The sequence below is a fragment of the Mizuhopecten yessoensis genome, unplaced genomic scaffold (genome assembly GCF_002113885.1).
Source record: "Mizuhopecten yessoensis strain PY_sf001 unplaced genomic scaffold, ASM211388v2 scaffold8361, whole genome shotgun sequence".
In the NCBI taxonomy this organism is placed as follows: Eukaryota; Metazoa; Mollusca; class Bivalvia; order Pectinida; family Pectinidae; genus Mizuhopecten; species Mizuhopecten yessoensis.
In genome coordinates, this window is record NW_018407509.1 from 247412 (window position 1) to 271023 (window position 23612).

Below are 23612 nucleotides of genomic sequence, written 5' to 3' on the forward strand. Positions count from 1 at the left end.
TACAACGTTCTGTATTGCACATGTGCAAGACGGAATGTTGTATTTACCTACTAGCCGGAACTACTTTTAATGGGAATCCCCTTGTCTAAAAAGTTCCCGGTATTTGCAAAAAACATTAAAGTTTATAAAATCTTTGTATCAATCTCTACCAAATACGGAAGGCATTTGATAAAAGCAAAACCACACACTTGTGTTTTTCTAACGAATCAGAAAGCACTCATTTATTGCGAGGACGTATATATTCAGTCGATGCGCTCCGCGCACTCGTGAATATATTCGTCCGCGCAATAAACTCGTGCTTTCTGATTCGTTAGATCGTTAGAAAAACACAAGTGTGTGGTCTTGCATATATACATATTCCAGAACATATATAGACGTAAATTGATATTTACGAAACTACCGTTGATTTAAAAAAAAACATTTTTCATTACGCTGCTGACGCCTCATACGGATGTTTATTAGGTTAGATGCGATGTATTATTATTATATGTCAGATAATTGATTAGTAAAGCTAACTGTGATATTTGGTTACTACTTTCGTATCCACTGTCCAAAGTTCACATATGTGTTGTGGAGCGGTTGTGTACTGTGTTTCTGTGTTATGATCATGTGAATCCCGCCGACTTTATCTGCTATAAGTTAAAGTCGTGCTCCGTAGACAGTTGTTGTTGTTTGTGAATATGGCAGTGCTGATATACTAAAGATATTTTTATAGTTATATTTGTGTTGGGTTCTTTTGTTTACACGTTTACACATTACACTGTTATAAATACAAATCATCATTGTCTTAGTAAATTACACTTTCGTTTGTTACTTCTTAATATTGATGTTATCGGATCAAGCAAAAACTTAATCCCTTGCCTAAGATATTATTGATGGAAACTAATATTGTATAACATGAAATGTTCGTTGTGTATAAACATTCGTGGTTTTCGTGGTTGCTAGTGAACCACGAAAATAAATACAACGAATTTGAATGATACACGTGTCTTCTTTTTATTAATAAAGGATATCCAAGAAAGTCTGTACCACGAAACGACCTAAATGGCTTTAAACCACGAAGGAAAGTATCCACGAACACTTCGTGTTGTACAGTACAAACAAATCAAGTTAACACGATTAAATTTCAATGGGATCGATAATTTGATCAATCTATGAATGTTTTATTTATTTTGGTACACATACTTTTACATCTATATAAAAGCTATCGATGGGATAATTAGAGAAATAGATTCCATACAACACGTTCACTAATTGGACATGTTTTTTTCGAATGGAAGGATATTTGGATACAGTTTACAGTCAAACGTCGATGTTTCGAACTTTGTGGGACCATAGAGAAAAAAAATCGAAAAATAGTGACTTGGACTCGAGAATGTTAAACATTGACCATCATGGAGATCCTAGACACAACACAGGCTTAAAATTGAAGTTAACATCTACAATATTGAATTTACCGTTATTAGAATATATATACGCTGTAGTTTGCGTAGTGATTTATCGAATTCAACATTTCTTTGTTTGGTCAATTAAGTTTCTGAAGCCTGTGACCGTGTTAATGTATAGGTATTATTTTTACGCCGATTGCTTAGTTGTCGTTTTCAATGTTTTCATACCAAGCCGACGTTGATGAATGTAGTCGAAACAGTGACTAAATCGCCTTATAAAGTTTAATTCAGTAATAAAATGCAATTAGTGTTATTTGGGGAAAAATGGAATTTCTCGTAATTTTGTCACATCGAGAAATTTAAACTTTGAAGTTCATTTGCAAAAAACTACTATGAAATGATAGAGTGTTATATGTTGCATCCCATGCCATCATCGGCATTTGATTGCTCGAATATCGAGCAATGACAATTACTTTCTGACACCTACTCATTACCACAAATAGAAATAATAGCAACCAGACATCCATATTTCGCTAAAACAAATCTGATCAGCGATGTTGTAGGCCGAATTGCTCAATATGCAAAACTATGATAAAACAGTAAATTACCAACCTATCAAGACACAGAAAAATGCATATGGCAATGAAAAGTGTTGCTATACATTGTCCGACATACTCCTGTAATTTCCATTATATATTTCTTTTATTGAACAATCGAATGGGAATCACGACATACATAGCCTATATAAACCCTCTCATCGACTCCCTGAATTAAACATTATCAATATGCAAATGTAAATGAAGAAAGATGAACCTTCATATACATTAATTGTACTACACCAATAAAAGCATCCTCCAACACTTCTAACCCAATTCAAAGATAATCTAGTGGAAGATAGTTAAATGATATATTGTATTATAATTCTGCATTATTATGTCAAGATAAGTTTATAATTATAATTAAAATTAAAATTATAACTGTTTGGCTGGTAATTATAAATTTATTAGTACTTCGAACTGAAGTGATCCGTTAATCTATTGTAATTATCATTATCAAACATATGTACATATATGCAAGACCACACACTTGTGTTTTTTTAACGAATCAGAAAGCACGAGTGTATTGCGCGGACGAATATAATCACGAGTGCGCGTTGTGTGGTCTTGCTTTAATCACATACCTTCCGTATTAGGTAGAAATCGATACAAAGATTTTATAACTTTCATATCTTTTGCAAATACCGGGAACATTTCAGTTCTCCATCACAAGGGGATTCCCATAAAAAGCTGTTCCGGCTAGTAGGTAAATACAACATGTGCAATACAGAACGTTGTATTTCATGGTCTGAAAATTGCTTGTATTACTATAACAAGATTCAACAGGTATGTGATAAACAATTGTATCTGCACCTCTTAATACAAAAACACCTTTTTAAAATCTGAATCGCATGGATGGTAAATAGCACAGAGGTTCAATTCCTATTCAAATTGCAGTGAGAACATTTTGATGAACAAAATAATTGTATTATGTTTTAGAATAACAAATATAGATGCGTTGATTGTCTCTTTATTGCATACATCTGACAGGCTTATATAACACAATCAATACATTTTCAATTAAAACAAGAGAAAATAGCTCGGGATAGAAAATTAAAAGAGAGACACAGTTTGAGAAAATATAGATTTAATTGTCTTCATAACATTTACAATACAACTTTACAGCACAATACATTTGGAATCGGAGTTCATTGGACTTTTTTTAGGACATTTGTAAGCTGCTGAAAATTTTGGAAAATTGGAAAGCGATCCATGTACTCTGAAATGGAAAACAACGGTTCATATATAATTGAATAAACACACTTAACAGAACAACCCGTAATATATCTTAATAGTTGTCAAATTATGATCCTTGTCCCACAACATTATGGGATTTTTTTCGTTTAAACATAAACCTCCCCTTCATTTCGTTTTGGATTTAACTGTAAAATAACAGGTTCGTGACACTTCCGTTGACAAAGTAACAGTAACAAAAGTAACAAAGCGACAGTATAGCAATATGAAGTCCAGGGTTCGAATCCTGGTGTTGCCACGCTGAGGTTTTACACTCAGAACACTATTGTCATTATTTTTGATAATGTCATCTTCATTGTTCCTCTTAAAAGTCACGCATGGTTCACTTCTCCTTTCAAAAATTATTTATCAAAGCTATAGTAATGCCAAAAAAATAAGTTTCGAAAGCATTGTTTCCGTTTTTGGTAGTGGTACAAGGATCCCTAAATAACAAGTCGCGGAACTCGACCTGATGTGTATGACAACATATTTCACAAAACACAACCCGTGATTTGAAGCAGAACAACTGAATTGGGGAAAAAAGTATTATTATTACATCATTTTTAATATACGCATAGTAAGCATTTGACCATTTGAAAAAAGGGAGAAAAAAATAGAAAAGAAATTTACTCGATGGCGTTTCTACCACCAACGAATATTATACCTACTTGATATATCTTGGTAATTCTGGATTGTTGATATCCATGTAGTATAACTCGACCCCTCTGGCGTTAACTTTCTCGCACATAGTCTGAAATGATCAGTATTCAATAAAATAAAATTGGACAGAGATTTGTTGTTTATTTTCATGTCTTGTCGAATTGCAATCGAGTAACTCATATTGATAAACAATTGAAACGATAGTAGGGTTTTAACTAAAATTCTTCAGGCGTCATGGCTTGCTTTTACACTTTACACATAAATATGCTTCACTACTGGCCAGTGTTAAATCAGTATTAGCAAAACTGTTTGCATTGCAATTACGGATTGTTAGAAGTTTTTATTGATGGCAATTTCTAAATATATACTCATGCAAATGAGTAATTATTAGCCGTTAGTACCGTGTTATGAACCTCTTTTCCCCAACCTATCCAAGAGGACGTTTATAGAGAATATGTTTCAGTTAACATTACCACTAGAAGAACGTAGTGAGAAAGGACATATTCTAAAATTTTATTGGATGCCGAAAGCCAAAGAAAGAAAGCATTTGCTTCACCGTATAGTCATTTCACCTAATCCATGTACGTTTAAGGTGTCAAAAATATATAATACACTCAATATATATTTAAATAGATCAAAAAGGGAATTAGGCCTATAAAACCCGTTTAACCCTGCATAGTCAATGATCTTGTCGAAACTAGTATACCGGCATGTATACTCAAGCACTCACGCAGGCATACACACATGGGGATATATTAGCCAGGTGGCATAGGACTAGTAGTTAGCTCCTGATAAGGCAGCTCCTGCGAATTCCTCAATATTGTTTTGATTAATATTTACGCTAATTATATTGATTGTATATAATTATATACCTATATACCGTAGACGCTTTAGCGTGGTTTATTCTATCAAGATAGGGCGCTATATTAAATGTTGTAATATTCATTGATCTATTTATATTTTACATGAAAAGAAACTCATATCGTGGTATATCGTGCTTAATTGAGGAATCGTTTCTCATCCACTGAATTTTATCAATTTTATCAACCATTCGACGACTTTACCTGTGTATATGTTACAAAGAAGAGTTGATGGTCGGTTAGATTAAGACCTGGTAGCACCATCCGGTCGTAGCCACGGTCAAATGATCGTCTGTAGGCCTGGAAAGGTATATAATTATATAATTGACAATTTATTTATTCAGTCCTCAGATATACCAACCAATACAAATTGCATCACAGGTTCAATCGAACATATTCTACCACGTCTCATGGAACGGTTGAATAGAACTCAATATTGCATACCACCACAAGCATTTAAAACGATGCCGTCTCTTCAAAAAACAAATGACACATATTATACAGTACTACTATTTGGAAGATGTATAATGGTTGCTTAAAACAAAATGCAAAAAAAACACCGGAATCCTTTTAACTCATTCCGAATCGGATGAATAGTTTATCAAACAAACAACTGTCAAAGTTGGTACCTAAATTTTAAACCAAGAAATTAAAAAAAGAAAAATACATAAAAGTGAATAGGTTTTGTATCGTTTGATGGTATACATGTATGTAAACGGCAAACGGTAACTTGAAAAACACTTTTTTCTAAAACAAGTCTGGTAAAACCTATTTGTCCTTGTCTCCGGCACCCATACACACATGCACACATACACAACACACATGTAGACTCGTCCTTAAATTACCTTAGTTGTTGACAGGACGTTAAACTCTATACATCCAACCAAACACCATAACGACCACCTACATTATCTATAAACACTATCCACATAAGATATAAATATTTCTTGGATCGCAACTTGCCTACAGCGACCACATGTCGAAAAACAAAGCATGCCTATAACGACAAACTCTTTGTAACGAATCCATGCATATAAACACAGACTGCACTCTCTCCCTTGGGAGATCTTTTATGGATAGGTTTCACTGGATAGTGAAATAAGATCCAGATAAAACACCTATATTGCAGTATCTTTGTCCAAATTTAACCCTATAAAGCAAAATCCTGTCTCTTTCCAGCGAATGGACTGGCCTCAGTGACGGTAAGTTAACGGAGGTATAAAGGTCATTTGTACAACGAAACATTGAGAACAAATATACGTCACCTTTCGCAAGCAAGTGGATATTAGATTTTTTGCGAATAGCACTACTACCACAAGCTAAGCAATTGTACGACTACTTACCCTAAATGCTACATGTAAAGCTAGAGTGTCTCGGAAATTATCTCCCTTGGTCAGGTCTCCTCGAACCTTGAAAACAAGGCAAATAATACAATAATACGAATCAACTACATAAGTATTTAAACGTATGTTTACGTTACCTATAACTCTGAATCTAATATATTGTTTTCTCTCGTTCGATAAATAGTTTTGCAGGCAAAGATATTGATTACATTTTTGCGTGAAATTGATACTTGGAGAAAAACCAGAAACGATTAGAATTTGTTTTTTTTAATTTAAAATGGTTTACCAGGAACAAAGTTTTTAAAGAGAACACGCTAACATATACAAGCTGTAGAGGGCTTAATTTTATGATATCCGCTATATAAAAGATTATTTATAGAAGATGGTTATAGGATATCGTTGACGGAGCTGTGCAATTGAATTTTGATGAAGGACGTACCCATGTCCTAAACGTGAATGATGTCATCAGAGTCCTAATTTTCTAAAAGAATAGTTCTGTAACAATTGCTGAATATATTGCAGTTTTGCAAATACTTATTTTTTTTGTGAATTTGCATCAAACATTGTATTTTTCGAGAGTTTCTATTTTCCGCACAAATATAACTCATAATCTCATATGAGTTTAAGAAAACTTCTTAAATAATTGTTGCAAAACTAATAAAGTTTATGTATTATCTTGTATATTAACTGACCATCGGCAATGTCTAATTATACCTGGTGGCGGGCGCCTTGGGTGTCGATCAGAGAGTATCTGTCGAATGTGTCTATCATACACTGGAGGTGGTGGGCCATCGTGAACAGTACCCGGCGGTCGATCAGTCCAGTCATGAAGTGCAGCAGTAACGCTGTAACCAAACAATCAGGCAATTAATGTCTTGTGTTTAATAATAAGAACCCCTTTGTTTCTACAAGAGGTGCACGCTACTTTCACGTCATCACATCCTTCGAAACGGTACTAAGTGAACGTGGGATTATTAATTGCAAGTACCAAACTCTTGTGTTCATCTGATGTCTCAAACTGCACGATAGTACTGACATGCTGTGAAACGGGTAATTTTTGCGGCAGTGTTGTTTTCGTGGTTATAACGGAAGGATTCAACAGCAAATTTAACAATCCAACGAAAATTCCAAGTTCCACATATCAGTGAAAAGAGATTTAAGAGATACAGTAAAACAAAACACATCATACAATTCGTTTTATTGACAAAGATATCGTTATGATTAAAAGTTGATAGCCAGAAAAAACTGCATTCCATTGACGTTAAGGTCACGGTTTCCAGTTAAAATGTTTTATGGATTGAAATAACACACACGTTTTTACACGTACTTATAAATACCACAATTTATCTAGAGGAATAAGAGCTCATTTAAACGTTTTACTTTGTTAATATATCACGAGCCAAACACTCTTTTCCGCGAATATAAACATCGTCAATTTAGGATGTTCTTAAATATCAAACGTGATTTCCTATCGTTACTGGAAACTGGAAATTGTTTGGAACCTGATGAATTAGGAGACACTGGCGTATTCATTGGACCTGCTAAAAATGGTATCAGAAGCTACTTGATCAATCAGAGTTTAAAAGTTATTGTTCTACAGTTCTATCCTCCACCGCTATTTCTTAAGCTCTCTCACAGTAAACCAGCTCATTATTCTTTGTTCAATTAAAGAGAATTTTGCATGGCATCGCATTTGAGGTTTACCGTTTTTCGATTTAGCCGCCGCTAGGTACTAGCACCGTGTGAATGTATTTACCTAGTTGTATTTGTATTGTGAGATATGGAGAAGAAAAGCGCCTATCGGCAAATATATCACGAGTGTGAAAAGAGTGCAAGCGTCAATGTGAAGAACAGGCAAACGCTCTTAAAAAAGAAACAAAATAGAAAATAAGTAATTATTCTGATCTATTGACAGCATTATCTTTGTTGTTATAATTAATAAGTTTTAAAATCATATTTTCAAACAATTCATCACAATGCTAAAAACAATTTTGAGTATATGGTTTAGTGCGGAATGCAAGCGCTGATCCGGATATTGTTTACAGTCATGTTATAGTATCCGTTTAATTTATTAGGTGATGTAACAGGACTTCCTTGTTTTCTAGAACATGCTTATGCGGCAGGCTTTCCTTCCACCCACCCAATTGAATATTTTCTGGCGCCAGTGTTTTTCTTTGTACAGATGATGTTCGTTTATTCTAACGTCGTGGTATATTGTGTGCTGCTCAGGGAAGAGCACATGAGACTGGTGAGCATGATCTTCATGGGAGAGTATTTCATGTTGAGGACAGTTGGGCATAACATTTCAGATCACCATATCAATTTTATAGTTAGCTGGAAAGTTTATTTTGGCGATTCTTTGTTCCCACTGGTCACTCCAAATTATTCTTATATGTTTATATACCACGACAATAACTTGCCAAGACATTAGTATTGAAGATAAAATCAATTGAAATTGTTGTGTTGTGGTTAATTTGTGACTATTTGATAATATATTTTTGATTAACATTTTACTACCAATTTTTTTATTTTTATTTTACTTATTAGTTTTATTATGAATCTTTCCTGATGGTCATTTATAAAATAGTAAGGTCGCTTTAAATCTTTATAGATGATATATTTATATCATTCTATAATGTGACACCATTTTACCCTCATCTTGATTGGTTTTATCAGTAGCACGTTGAGGTCGTTTATATCCGAAATTGACTCGATGTTACTTTTTTTAAACTCAGCAAGTTAATTTTCCCTTAGTGCGACACTTCAAATGTAACGTGACAATGCTCTCTGCCAAATTCAAAACCCTTCTATTGAAAATTTTGCACACCTTTTTTTTTTTTTTGTATTATGATTAAATACACCATCATTTCCTATCTAATATACAAATTAAGGACTTTTATTTCGGTGAATATCGATCAGGAAATCGATATTAACAATATCTTTTTCTCAGGTCAATGCAACCACATATTCACCTTAACAAAAGTCTATAATTGATCAATATACAAGTACCAAATATTAACAATTTGTCTTAACTTACCGTCGATGTCAAATGCTTTGACCAATGTTTGGGCGATGAGGACCCCCGTGGACCCATACGTCACAGGAACTGTTGCGGGGCTGTAAAACGACGGCCCCTGGATAGCAGAAGCCGACAACTCTACAGAAAATCAAAGTAAATTGCTATTGGAGTATTAGCATTCTGAGACTTCGATTTCGTCATGACATTTTCTAAGGCTGTAGGGAAGATCTGAGTGTTTGAGGGATACATGCTGTGTATTAGGCTTTATGGTCGCAATCCCGATATTCTGTCTTTTCGTATTGCAGGGTTATCTGCTCTTATGGGCAGGTATTGATTGTTACGTCATTTGTTTGTGAGAGTAACGTCATCAATTTTTGAGAAAACGACGTAATTTTCTCACACAAGCCAATGACGTGACAATCAATACGTGCTTACAAGAGCAGATAACTCTGCAATACACAAAGACGGAATAAGTGAGAGAAATTCTTTTTTGTGGGTGTAGGTGTTATAAAACAGAAATTAAATTAAAATCATTATTGATATCAAAATGAGCATACTGAAGTGTCAACAAAACCATCATTCGCACTCCAAACCGATCAGGCAAAATATGAAAAAATGAAAAGGCTCAGGTAGATTCAACACCACGTATGTATCAATAATATATATGTTTGTATCACAACAACATCTCAAATAATAAAAAATATGATATACAACGACAATAGGAATATTAGTATAAATTACTTACCCACCGATTGGTACTTTTTCACAAACTTGCTTATTGACATTCTCCATGTTGGGTATATTTTAATCCCTGTTAAATATAACTTGTGTTTAGTTCTTGTGATTTCTAGCATATTATCGATGTATCCACCTGTTAGTTTAGATATATCAAGCACTCCGCTCCCGATCAACACTTTCCACTTCGTCCATTCAAAATGAAGAGTTATGTTGTCCATGTGGGCAGCAACTGCCTCCCTTTGATGCCTTGGAATCCAGTATAAACCGTCCATGACCTCTATTAATGTCTGTTTTAAGTTCACAAAGAGCATCTGTGACTCCTTTTCAAACACGTTCAACTTTGGAATGGTGACAATTGCCGATAGTGGCAAAACTGTAGACAGGTATGCAATACACATTGCTTCGTCGTTGGAATGTTTGGGGATATTATAAATACTTGTAGAAAGATTAAAAGGCCTGGTTCTGTCAGCAAACATATTGAATATATCCGTGTGTAGAAGTGTATGCATCCACACATAATGAATGAGAGTGAGGGAGTCAGTCCGTGCTATCACACCTTGTATAGACGGGGACAAATCCACAGCGCAAAGCTCTGTCCCTCCTGTCACGTTACGGCTGTCTCCTAGCAACAGTTTGAAATATAACTCCCAAGAAATTCCGTATCTGGGAAATTTATCCTGTAGTCTTGATATGTTCATACGTGATTCACAGTTTTCTATTGACTTAAAATTATTTCTCCTCTCATCTTTGTACCAGTTCTGAAATTAGAAAAAGAAATATATATTTTATAAGTTTTTGTCTTGAGGGGAAAAGTATGCATGACTTTGATATTTTGACACATTTGTATTTATATATTGTGCACTTTTTTGCACTCAATGACACTGATCCGGTCGATTGAATGTACAGCATCTCCGTCTGTTCTTAGCTAAACCATGGCTGGACAAAAAGTAAGTCTGCTATACATGAAAGAGGTTTTTGGCCGAGTTTTCACATGTTCAGTAGTAAATACCGTTTTCGTAGGAGAATTGATTACAAAATGGAGGCACAAGTTATTTGTGTTCATATAGGTTCATCGTAATTTTTACTTAAGTTCATATCGTTGGTGATATATGAATGGAAATGTAATTGCTTTTTGACACTGAAAATAATCAAAATGTTCTGTTTCATTCGAAGAGAAAACTTATATTGAAGAAAATACAAGACATATTACGTTTGTATTGAAAATATATAACTAGAAGAGACGCTGTCGACGCTGTTGATTGTTTATCTTTGGGGTCTTCTTCTTCTTCTTCGAGGCCGTTATGCTGCGCCCCAAAGTACAACGGTACCAATGGACTTACAGGGAAGTAATCAACAGCTATCATTTCGACTCACGTTTGTAGTCGTGTTTTCACAGATCAATGACAATACATTGTAGGTGTACTTATTGCCACGGAGAAAAGCAATTGCCATGTTCTTTCAGATTAATTGCTTTTCAGCACTACTGTCGCACAATTTCTTTCAAAGTGAGCCAGTACGGTATAGATTAATCCCATTAAAAGAGACATAAACTTTCAGGAGGAAGTTCTTTGAAATAAACTAAAAGAGTTTCTCAGATGGAAAGAAAATAAGGACCTTGACTGAAATTTAAACGGAACTAGTGTCTGGTTCCCATTTCCGTTTATGTTAAACGGAACTAGAGTCTGGTTCCCAGTTCCGTTTATGTTAAACGGAACTAGAGTCTGGTTCCCAGTTCCGTTTATGTTAAACGGATCTAGGGTCTGGTTCCAAGTTCCGTTTACCTTAAACGGAACCAGGGTCTGGTTCCAAGTTCCGTTTACCTTACACGGAACTAGGGTCTGGTTCCTAGTTCCGTTTATTTTAAACGGAACTAGGGTCTGGTTCCCAGTTCCGTTTATGTTAAACGGATCTAGGGTCTGGTTCCAAGTTCCGTTTACCTTAAACGGAACTAGTGTCTGGTTCCTAGTTCCGTTTATCTTAAACGGAACTAGGAACTAGGAACCAGCTTCAGGCTCCCGAAAACCATCACGTCTTAAACACGATCTTTTAGTATTATTTGGAAAAAATATTACAAGGGTTCTGCTGTAATATCAATGTTTCCAACAGGTAAAATGTTATTTAAAGTTGAGCCTTGTAGCACATTAGAGTACGGAAGAGCATTAGGGTATTTTAGAACAAAAGAAATTCTTGATGACTAATTTGAAATTTGTACCTGTTATCTCAAATAAGTAAATATTTAAATTTTATCTCAAAATTACAGGCAAGTATTTCGAAATTTCGAGTAAGTAACACGAAAAAAAAGCTCAAGTTTATTATATGTAGTAGCCTCAATGCTATTCCGTATTTTAAGTTAAATTTCCAAAGTTTTATTTCTTCAATCGAAAAAAATTTAAGATGATGTAAAATCTTTCACAATTGATGATATCCCGTTAACATCCCCAATCTATTTAAGGTTTGATGATAAGACTGATTATACTATCCCTGAAACAAAGGTAAGTTTAAAAAGCTAAGCTAGTGGTATTGAAACTGTGTTCTACACAACACTATCACACATTTAATTTGGTTGCAGATCTTACCTTGTTCAGCGAGACTTCCAATTCAAATACCGAATCCAAATTATCGATTAGGCCCCTGGTGAATTTGTCGCCTTCAGGGGCATCTAGAATAGTCATTGCTGTCATCTTAAAGAAAGACTTATAGGACTGCATCGTCTGAAAGGATAACAGACAAGGTGACATTGTCTGATCAGGATATACGTACGTACTTCCATCCGGACAGATAAAACAAATGATGAACAATGTTTTTTTAACATATCGTAAACGTACTTATCACATTTAGCGCACTCTCATGTTAGCGCTTTACAATTTTTACATGTTAGTGTATTGATAAATTGGCGAACCAACAATATACAGTGTATGCTACAGAAAAAAGAAAAAAAAAATACAATTTGCGCGATCAAAGTAACGTACAATATCTTAAACGCTGGAAAATTAAAATACCGCAAAAATATGTACGTTAACAGTATATAAACTTCGATATTGCCATTGCGTGTTTATATGCATAATGATACATATATATATATATATAACAAGTCATAATATTTGCAATATACACAGGCGTTTATACTATGTTATAACACAATCGAATACATTGTGCATAAATATAGCATGCGTAATATCAGTCTCTGTGAGGTCAGCAGGAACAATTAGATGACATCACAATTTTACAAATGGCAGAACTGGTGGTGTTTTGCTGTGAGTTTTCCCCGTCTAGATAATCACAAAATGTTCAATTAAACATCTTAAGTCCATTCCCATTAAATATGATATTTTTAAAACTCGCTGAGGTTCACGCCGTAAAATGTCTACGTAATTAGATTACGAAGACGACGAGACGTTGATTAGATTAAAACAAATACTACGGAGAAGTTTCATAATTCTTAAATGAAATAAAACGAATTTAAGATCAAGATTTCACTGATTAACTTCATGTCTTTGGCATGCGATGCCACACTGTCATGATGTCGTGCCTGTTGCCACATTTTGACGTTACAATAGTTGCAATTAAGAATAAAAGGATTTTTAACGTTATAAGAGATAATGTGATACATAATTGGTTGTTGTTTGCTAAATCTGTTTTAAAGCTTCTGAAGTTACCTCCATCTGAAGCGACTATTACATATCCTAGCTAGTGGTTTCATTATTTCCCTATGCGACCCCTAGATAATTTTAATATTCTCCTACCTTAACCCAATATGCAATGACTGCACGCTGTTATGTAAATCAACTTGAGGTAGATATTCTTTGTTGATATTACCAAAACTCGTGATACAATCATTCTACTCTGAACGAACGACAAAGCCATTCATATGCCCAATACAACAACAGTATACCCTGAAGCATCACATTTTCAATTTACTCCTAATTTAATAAAGAATATGACGGACGATTAAATGGAGATAACGCTAGTCAATCACAAACAACGCATCAGTAGATATGGCAATGTGTATTACACGATGTTTTCCAGTTCTTGATCAACGCTACAAAGCAGCCGATAATTTCCAGTACTTTGCGTTAGCGTGTTAATACATTTTGAGTTCTACTTCCGGTTTTGATTACGCCTTTCTCTTGTTTTCTTCATTAGTGAAAGCTGTTGCACTATCTAAACCCTACTGATTAGGAGAATAAATGAGTCTGCTGTAACCTATTCCATTACATGTTATCATAAGAGGCGACTAATGTGGGCCTCCCACTGCAGAATCGTCGGTTATATTCTCGGTTATCTTCTGTTGTTTTGCGTAAAAGATATTAACGGGACCAAAGCCCAATTGCTTCCCTAATGTCGTCGTTTGCATATAACTGCAAAACCTCTATTTATCCTTTCTTTTTTACTCTTCCTTTTCCTTTCTGTCTTTCTGGACTCATGTCTTGATATGACATAAAATGCAGTGAAAACATTTATAATCCGAACAAACAAAGTTTGGATATTTAAAAACAGGAATGGAAACAACAGTGGTTGTAATACTATAACAGTATGTAATATACAGCATATATATGTAATGGCCACTGGAAGTACAAAAGGGTACTCACTTGGTCCGAGACATGATCCCGGTAGTAGAAATCACTTGGCATCAAATGACGAAAACTGGAAACAATTTCACCGTCATCAAACATCTCCCTGATGACGTCATCAGAATAATTGTTGATGATCTGTGTAAAAGAAAAGTGATTGTATTTAAACTATGTTTTTGTCCCTTGTTAATTAAAAACATTGTAATATTTCTTAAATAAAGTACACATAAGAATTTTTGTAATCAAGTTAAAAATAAAATAGAAAGAAAAAAACTCGGGTCTAAGAATCGACACAAAAAGACAATATGAATAAAGAGCAAACAACAGCAACAACAACTATAAAACAAACACAAAAAGAAAAAGAAAAAAATGAAATTTTCAGGTAAATCCATCTGTATTTATTCAACCTACCTAGACCCATATGGGAGACAATTCATAAATTGGAACTTATTTGCCTGTTTCAAAGAGGCGTACCTAAAATATCCCTTTGTAAGCTTAAAGGCTGATTGACGCAATGTGTTATACCAGTGTAAGTACAGTAAATGGAACAAAGATATTGTCAGTAGGTCATCCCTAGAAACTTTTCTCACATATCTTAGTTACGGGAGCGATAGCTTCCGGATAGAGGTCAATACCAATCGGTATCAAGACGAATACGCATTGTCCGTATCAGATCACAGCGAGAAATTGTCTCATTTGGCGCTGGAAGATAGATGCAATGTGATAATTCAGCCGCCTAGCCTATTACTTACAGATATTTTCTGGTTTCTGTCCACCATAACCTTGAAAAATGGCGAAGCACCAAAATTTCGTGTCACCATAGCAACGAGTTGCGTCAACCTGAATTCGTTACTCTCTAGCTGCTGGGAAGTGTTCTGCGAGTTGACCAGATCCTGAACTTTAATAGAAAGGTTGATCTTGCAATGTAAAATATGGTGATGAAAGGAAATAGAATCGGCTCCTGCGTTATTGGCGACTATGCACACAAGATTCAATTTCACTTAAGATTTCGAATAGTTCAAGACGAATGTTCGTAAAATTGTATTAGTGAACGACGGTTGCTTCAGTGAATGCCAAAATAAAGCCGTCTTTATGTGACATAACGATGCAATTAATCGATGTAGATCGTTTGAGTTTTCATCCATGCTGACGTACCCCCATTTAATGTCACTTCCTATTCATCAAGTGTGGTAAAACAATCTCCATTTTATGTCCTGCATGGTCTCGTGCGGCAGAATGGTACTTTTATATATATATAAATGTGTGTAGAGGTTTTAATATCAAGTTTCGGACAATCATAAAGCTGACTGTCAAAATGAACAGAAATGTAGTCAGGAGGTTGCGTTGCACAGGATAGGGATACATTATTCAATAGTATGCAGATTTATTACAGAGCTAGTACTAACAGGTATACTTATACAATAGTACACAAAAACAGGCAAGAGCCAACGTGAATAAATCCGGGTAAATCTGTTTGCTGCACGAAACATAGTACTTACTTGCAGATCTAATAGTACCAAGGGGAATGCTCCGCCTCCATAGACATGCGCGGTAGATGGTCTTCAGTTTGTTTTCGTGTCGGGATACAGAGGGGTCAGATGGTGCGGACAATCGATCTTTGAAACAAAATTCGGAGATTTTTAATTCACATATGTAAGTTTTAAATTTAATTAGATTTTTCACTTATTTTTTTATTTTTTTTATATACGCTGTATATTTTTTATATATATATATTTTTATTATATATATATAAAAATAAAATAATACTTATTTCATTTTTTTATATATCTTTTATTTCGCTTTAAGATTTTAAATTAGGGCGACCCATGATAACACTTGACAAAAGTTCAATTAACCTTTGAGAAAAGTGTTTAAATTGTTAAAGAACACGAATGTACGGAATAATTATTTCATCTTTGTGACTAGTCAACAACATATTTATTTAGCCTACACGTGATAACTTAACAATTACATAACTTACGTATAAGGGATTGCTATAAATAACACATTTTCCCATACGCACCCAAATCAGTCTAGATTAATTTTTCAGAGAGATCGTTTCTGTTCTTCTAATACCATATCCAATTATACGTTGATGCCATATAACAGACAACTTGTTTTGCGATAAGATCATATATTGTCTTCTCTATCTCAATGGGGATCAGAAACACACCAAATGAATGATAGTCTTCTATCACGGTCTTTAGGAGCTAACAAAATCAAATTGGTTTATAGAGATTCATATATATCTACAATACTGGCACTACTCGCACCTTATAACCCACGTACACCGTCGACATTTTATTTAAATTCGTTTATTTAAGAATGCACTCCTCTGAGAAGTCAATAAAATCATGTATTAAACTTTTTATTATTACATGCATGTTTTTAAAAGGAGTAAATGGCATAGTAGAAATTGAAAAAAGAATTAAATGATTGGTCAAAGATTCAAATTAAACATAAATATGATTTTAGTTCTTTTGTTTTGTTTTGACTATTTGTAGAATTAATTCACACACTATCTTTCCTGTGTGATATCAGATGTGTAAGAATGTTTTGCAGAATTGATAAAAATAGCATTTTCTTTTAAATCATTGATGCAATATTTCTTTAAACTTATTCTATTAACTCATAAAATCGATTTAAGTTAACCCTACCCCTTATGATAGCGATTTCCAAAATTGTCTTATTTTATAATGCCAAACATTTGATGTGGGCATATAGTATTACGCATGTCCGTTCCGTCGCGTTCCTTCCTTATTCGGTGTCATCACTCTTGTAACTTCCTTTCTTAAGGGATTTTTAATCAAACCTTATACAAAGGTTATACATGAGAATATTTCAAATGCGATGTATCTCAGGGTACCAAGATTAAGACCGATACCACAATCAATATATATAATTTTCTTTCAAACAATAACATTAATTTTCATAGGAGCGGGGGCATTCATGTTTCACTGACATGTATAATATCATTATACATGTATACAGATACAAAGAGGTCTAGCACACATATTCCGTCTTAACTTCTCTTGGGAGCAGGTATTGATTGTTACGTCACTTGTTTGTGAGAGTAACGTCATCAATTTTTGAGAAAACGACGTAATTTTCTAACACAAACCAATGACGTAACAATCAATACCTGCTCCCAAGAGAAGATAACTCTGCAATACGCAAAGACGGAATAACTTGAAACGGACAATCAATACTTTAACCAAGAGCAACATTGGGGTTCTAACGCCGTCAAACTCTTCAAACATCACAGGCGACCGGAACTGGTTACCATCTGCATATTGGGTGATGCAAGTAAGGCATGAGGGCAAACTGGACAATTTAAGTAATAAATAAACTTATCTTTACTCGAATATTAACCTAGTTTGTTTGTTGTTGTTTTTATTCAAACAGAAATTTTGAAAAAAAAATAAAAAGATGTTGAAACATGCTTTTAAACATGCATTAAATATAAACTTTATTTATTTGACAGCAATTATGAAACAAGTTATTTCAACTTTTATCAATCACTCTTAAAAATACATTGACATACATTTATGTTCATTACGGGAATTATGAAGTAATGCAATTTAAAAACAAGAGTATGTCAGTGTAGACAATAAAATCAAGTTACCGTTTCTACTGTGCCAAATGGCCATTTCGCCATGTAAAGGCTTAATTCGTGGTATTATTAAAGGTCAGATATTTGTTTCAAATGTTTCAAGTCTTTCGAAATATCTAAAAATGTACAGCAAAAAAAGCGCAAAAAGGGGAAAATGACTATAAATCCTAAATATCCTTTCTTTATTTGCATATTTAGAAATGAAGTGTATATGCCCGTGTTTCTATTCAAAACACGACATTTGCTTAAACAATGAAACTGGCATAAAATGAGTCAACTTATACATTCATTATAAAAAGCAATGATTGTTGTTACAATCGCCAAAAAACCCCACCTTTTTTTGATATATTTGGTTGGTAATTTGATGTCTCCAAGACATTTATCCTACTTTAAGGAGTCCATTTCTATCACTAAGGATTAAGAGACCCGATACTTACTTATTTAATTATAGCGTTCTAGTAGCCGCCTAAGAGCAAGCAAGACCGACCACAGTGGACAAGACAAGAACCGGATTCACAATGCACTTGACGTAAACCAACCTCCTTCATCTCATCCAATACAAATAAATCGAAACCTTTTAATAGTGTAGAATGTAGCCATAATTGTCTGTTTTCCTCTCGATTTTCAACATTTAGCAGCAGTATATAAGCGTGGGCTACTGGCAAGGGGGATGTCTAGTATTGAGATGGATAGGACGCACGTACACCAATCCATCAGCCTCGTTGTGGCGTAATTGCTGCACGACGCACAAGCTTGGCTGCTTATTTGTTAGTGCCAGAGCCCAAACACCTCTCGCCAGTAACGAGATGACCAGGAATGAAGACAGATCATGGTCTTACAATTACTTGTAACACACGGAAAGCCTCAAATAGCTAAGCTGGGTAGCCAAGCGTCCTTTGTTAGGCGCAAAACTCCTGAAACTTTTCACAAAAAAACACAACACAATAAGATTTTATTTATTGGATATTGATCTGAATCGCATCATTAGAAGCCACGATGTCGCTACATACATCAAGACCTGTCTTTTGTTTTCGTTTTAAATCTCAAAGCACGTTCATTGCATCAAAACCCCCTAATTGACATTTCCCTCGTGTTTCATTCCCTTTGAAACAAAGTAAACGTAGTTTTTAAATTTGTCACTACATTTAATTTGTAATCCTGAGCTCCTGTTCCGAATGCTCACATTCTGTGTTACGTAATACATCGTATTGTGTGCTGCAAGTGACTATAGTACACGATTCCAGGCTCTAGTTTCACATAAATCTGTCCTGAAGTTCTATTTTTCTATTGGAAAGAATATTAGAGGCAAGAACAATCTTGAGCAGAGGAAACGAGAAGATTTTGTAAAACATCCGAATCGGGTCGATTTATGGTTAACTTGAGGCCCAAGTGACCTCCGTGTTACCAATGTTACTGATTTGCGTTTATTTCGGTACGAATGCCAAAAAACTGTTTCACATGAAAATATGAAGTTAAGGAATTTCTTAAATTTTGAAACGACCATGGTGCTCGGCCAGATAGATTAAGAAATGTATCTGAAGCTTGTTATATGGATTGAACGGCAGTTATTTTTGGCATTCATACCGAAATAAACGCAAATCGGAAACATTGGTATGACATGGAGGTCACTAGGTCTTCATGTTAATCATACATCGACCCCTTTTGGATGTTTTACAAAATCCTCTCAATACGTGTTGTTACATTGAAAGAAATAGCTATAAGTTAGCTAAATATAAGTATTCCCTTACTTGTATTCTCGTAACATATTAAACAGACTAACGTTATCTTCTTTCAAAAGTGTCACGTTATTAAGAAAAAAGCTAGAGGAAAAGTGTTAAGCTGATACTGATCCAAATGCGTTCATAGCACTATGAATTTAAATTAGGATGTTAATGTTTTGTATATGGATTTAAGGTGCAAATTCACATACTATTATACTTTGTGTATATGTATATTCATATACTGTACAATGTTATATATATTTAGCAAATTGTTTATCCAAAACACGTGGTCATCATAGTTTGGAAGACATAATAACTTCCTAAAAACATAACATAGGACGTAAAACACCCCAGGGTTGTTTTTTATGTAAGTTATTTCAAAATGTTTTATATACAGATCTGTTAATTACATTAAAAACTGTTTTCTAAAAAAAAACCGAAGAGATTGTTCCTTAAATAAGTAAAATGTGAAATAAGTTTAGCAGACTATTCTACTCTTGAGCACCAGATGTTGAAAATTGTTTAGAATAAAATCAAGTTGTGTATTAAGGGACAAATTATTTGTTGGCATAGGAAAGGCGTATATGGAAATTGTGTGTTCTTCTCTAAGTGCAAAGATACCCTATAATGAATATATTTGTTAAAGCAGACACAATATATATATCAACATTTTAAAAACAAAAACATAACACAAGAATGCGTGTTACATGTAACATCAAAGCAGATCAATAAAACGAAGAAATACACATGAGTTGTAAAAATTAATTTTGCCCTCTACGTGTCAAATGGAACACAAAGTCTGGCACTTGCTGCCTTTTGTTTAAGGTTTAGACAATGTACTCATTAATTTTGCAGATAAGCCATACCATAAGGTATAGAAAAAAAATAGAGTAAGGGAAGAACACATGACTTGTAGATAAGAACCAATGTGACTTACTAAACTGTTGTCTGATTCAAGAAATATTTTACTATATATGACTTCCCCATCCTACATATATTTCTATGCCCGTGATATTGTATGCTACGTTTACATTATGTTCCCGGTGGCCACGGCAATCACGTTTCAGGCCAACGTGGACAAAAAGGGATGGACGTGAGATAACGCGGGGGGACGGGATGGGCCAACGTGACAGGCCGTGATTGCCGTGGTTGCCGGGCCAGATTTTTTAACTGTCAAAAAATTTGCCACGGCAGAAACGGTGCGGATGAGAAACCGCACGCGCGCGGTCTGGGAGGGAGTATATAAAAGCCAAAATACCACGGCGCACTACCTTTCGTACACAAAATATTCTTCATCTTGGGAATTCATGATGTTATCTCGTCGATTCGTCTCGGGATATAATGATTGCTTTGCTTGGGAGGCCTTCTTGGGCACAAACGTGCTGCAAAGCTGCCCGGTGTCCACGTTTCATCTGTGGAAAGCCTTGACAGAACGTGAAAAACGTGTCGGACCTTCATCAGAACGTGAGAAACGTGAGGGACCCCATCAGAACGTGACGGGCCTAGAGGGAACGTACTGGCATCCGTGGTATACCGCGGGCCGAACCGTAGGGCGCCTTGGAGCCTCCGGGACTCAGCAGCCCCTTTCCCCCCACGGCCTGTCACGGATACCGTGACAGACCATGGGAAAACTTGCCAAGACTTGAATTCAACAAAAAAGGCCAAAATCCCACGGCGCATTACGTTTCAGGCAAACGGGACTGCCGTGGCTGCCGGGAACATAATGTAAACGTAGCATTACTGGGAAGGTAGGGGGCATATTTACATGTATTGCATTACACTGTACCCATGTTCGTCCCTGCCCGTCCCGTCCCGTCGCGTTGCGATTTCTGAGCACGAATCAACCGACTTCATTTCTAAATGTATTTTTATCAAAGGTCTTACAAAGGTCAAGTATGAAAATACCAAGGAGGAATTTGCATTTCAGGGTCTGAAGTCCGATTAGTACTAGTGGTACCTAGTCCTAATGTGTTGTTGGAGTAACCGTCCCTTCATCTCTGACGGTCTGTGATCAAATTTCAGGTGACTGCGATAATTTGTGGTTCCCGTCCCAAATAGATTGTAGAAGTCTGTCGTTCCCCGCCCTTGTAGATTGTAGAAGTCTGTCGTTTTCCGCCCCTGTAGATTGTAGAAGTCTGTCGTTCCCCGCCCTAGTAGATTGTAGAAGTCTGTCGTTCCCCGCCCTTGTAGATTGTAGAAGTCTGTCGTTCCCCGCCCTTGTATATTGTAGAAGTATGTCGTTCCCCGCCCCTTGTAGATTGTAGAAGTCTGTCGTTTCCCGCCCCTGTAGATTGTAGAAGTCTGTCGTTTCTCGACCTTGTAGATTGTAGAAGTATGTCGTTCCCTGCCCTTGTAGATTGTAGAAGTCTGTGGTTTCCCGCCCTTGTAGATTGTAGAAGTCTGTCGTTCCTCAACCCTGTAGATTGAAGAAGTCTGTCGTTCCCCGCCCTTGTATATTGTAGAAGTATGTCGTTCCCTGCCCTTGTAGATTGTAGAAGTATGTCTTCCTCCGCCCCTGTAGATTGTAGAAGTCTGTCGTTTTCCGCCCCTGTAAATTGTAGAAGTCTGTCGATCCCCACCCTTGTAGATTGTAAAAGTATGTCGTTCCCCGCCCTTGTAGATTGTAGAAGTCTGTCGTTCCCCGCCCTTGTAGATTGTAGAAGTCTGTCGTTCCTCGCCCTTGTAGATCGTAGAAGTATGTCGTACCCCGCCCTTTTAGATTGTAGAAGTATGTCGTTCCCCGCCCTTTTATATTGTAAAGGTCTGTCGTTTCCCGCCCTTGTAGATTGTAGAAATCTGTCGTTCCTCGCCCTTGTAGGTTGTAGAAGTATGTCGTTTCCCGTCCCTGTAGATTGTAGAAGTTTGTCTTTCTCCGCCCCTGTAGATTGTAGAAGTCTGTCGTTTTCCGCCCCTGTAAATTGTAGAAGTCTGTCAATCCCCACCCTTGTAGATTGTAAAAGTATGTCGTTCCCCGCCCTCGTAGATTGTAGAAGTCTGTCGTTCCCCGCCCTTGTAGATTGAAGAAGTCTGTCGGTCCTCGCCCTTGTAGGTTGTAGAAGTATGTCGTTCCCCGCCCCTGTAGATTGTAGAAGTCTGTCGTTCTCCGCCCCTGTAGATTGTAGAAGTCTGTCTATCCTCGCCCTTGTAGATTGTAGTAAGTATGTCGTTCCCCGCCCTTGTAGGTTGTAGAAGTCTGTCGTTTCCCGCCCTTGAAGATTGTAGAAGTTTGTCGTTCTCCGCCCCTGTAGATTGTAGAAGTCTGTCGTTCCCCGCCCCTGTAGATTGTAAAAATCTGTCGTTCCCTGCCCTTGTAGATTGTAGAAGTCTGTCGTTCCCCGTCCTTGTAGATTGTAGAAGTCTGTCGTTCCTCGCCCTTGTAGGTTGTAGAAGTATGTCGTTCCCCGCCCCTGTAGATTGTAGAAGTCTGTCGTTCTCCGCCCCTGTAGATTGTAGAAGTCTGTCGTTCCTCACCCCTGTAGATTGTAGAAGTCTGTCGTTCCCCGCCCTTGTAGATTGTAGAAGTATGTCGTTCCTCGCCCTTGTAGATTGTAGAAGTATGTCGTTCCCCGCCCCTGTAGATTGTAGAAGTTTGTCGTTTTCGGCCCCTGTAGATTGTAGAAGTCTGTCGTTCCTCGCCCTTGTAGATTGAAGAAGTATGTCGTTCCCCGCCCTTTTAGATATAAGAAGTATGTCGTTCCCCGCCCCTTGTAGATTGTAGAAGTCTGTCGTTCCCCGCCCTTGTAGATTGTAGAAGTCTGTCGTTCCTCGCCCTTGTAGATTGTAGAAGTATGTCGTTCCCCGCCCCTGTAGATTGTAGAAGTTTGTCGTTTTCGGCCCCTGTAGATTGTAGAAGTCTGTCGTTCCTCGCCC

The 23612-nt window shown here is 36.1% G+C and overlaps 1 protein-coding gene across 1 annotated transcript in view; it reads right to left on the reverse strand.

The window, feature by feature from the left end:
* Positions 1–3054: 3054 nt before the first annotated feature.
* LOC110455649 (membrane metallo-endopeptidase-like 1) overlaps positions 3055–23612 on the reverse strand; it is a 41473-nt gene continuing 20915 nt past the window's right edge. The window contains exons 4-14 of the mRNA XM_021505895.1: positions 15908–16024; positions 15161–15306; positions 14427–14546; positions 12414–12548; positions 9845–10595; positions 9118–9237; positions 6795–6925; positions 6081–6146; positions 4942–5037; positions 3886–3968; positions 3055–3203 (exon numbers count right to left, since the gene is read on the reverse strand). Coding sequence (XP_021361570.1) covers positions 3104–3203; positions 3886–3968; positions 4942–5037; positions 6081–6146; positions 6795–6925; positions 9118–9237; positions 9845–10595; positions 12414–12548; positions 14427–14546; positions 15161–15306; positions 15908–16024 — 1865 coding nt within the window. The 3' untranslated portion in view covers positions 3055–3103. The remainder of the gene's footprint in view (positions 3204–3885; positions 3969–4941; positions 5038–6080; positions 6147–6794; positions 6926–9117; positions 9238–9844; positions 10596–12413; positions 12549–14426; positions 14547–15160; positions 15307–15907; positions 16025–23612) is intronic.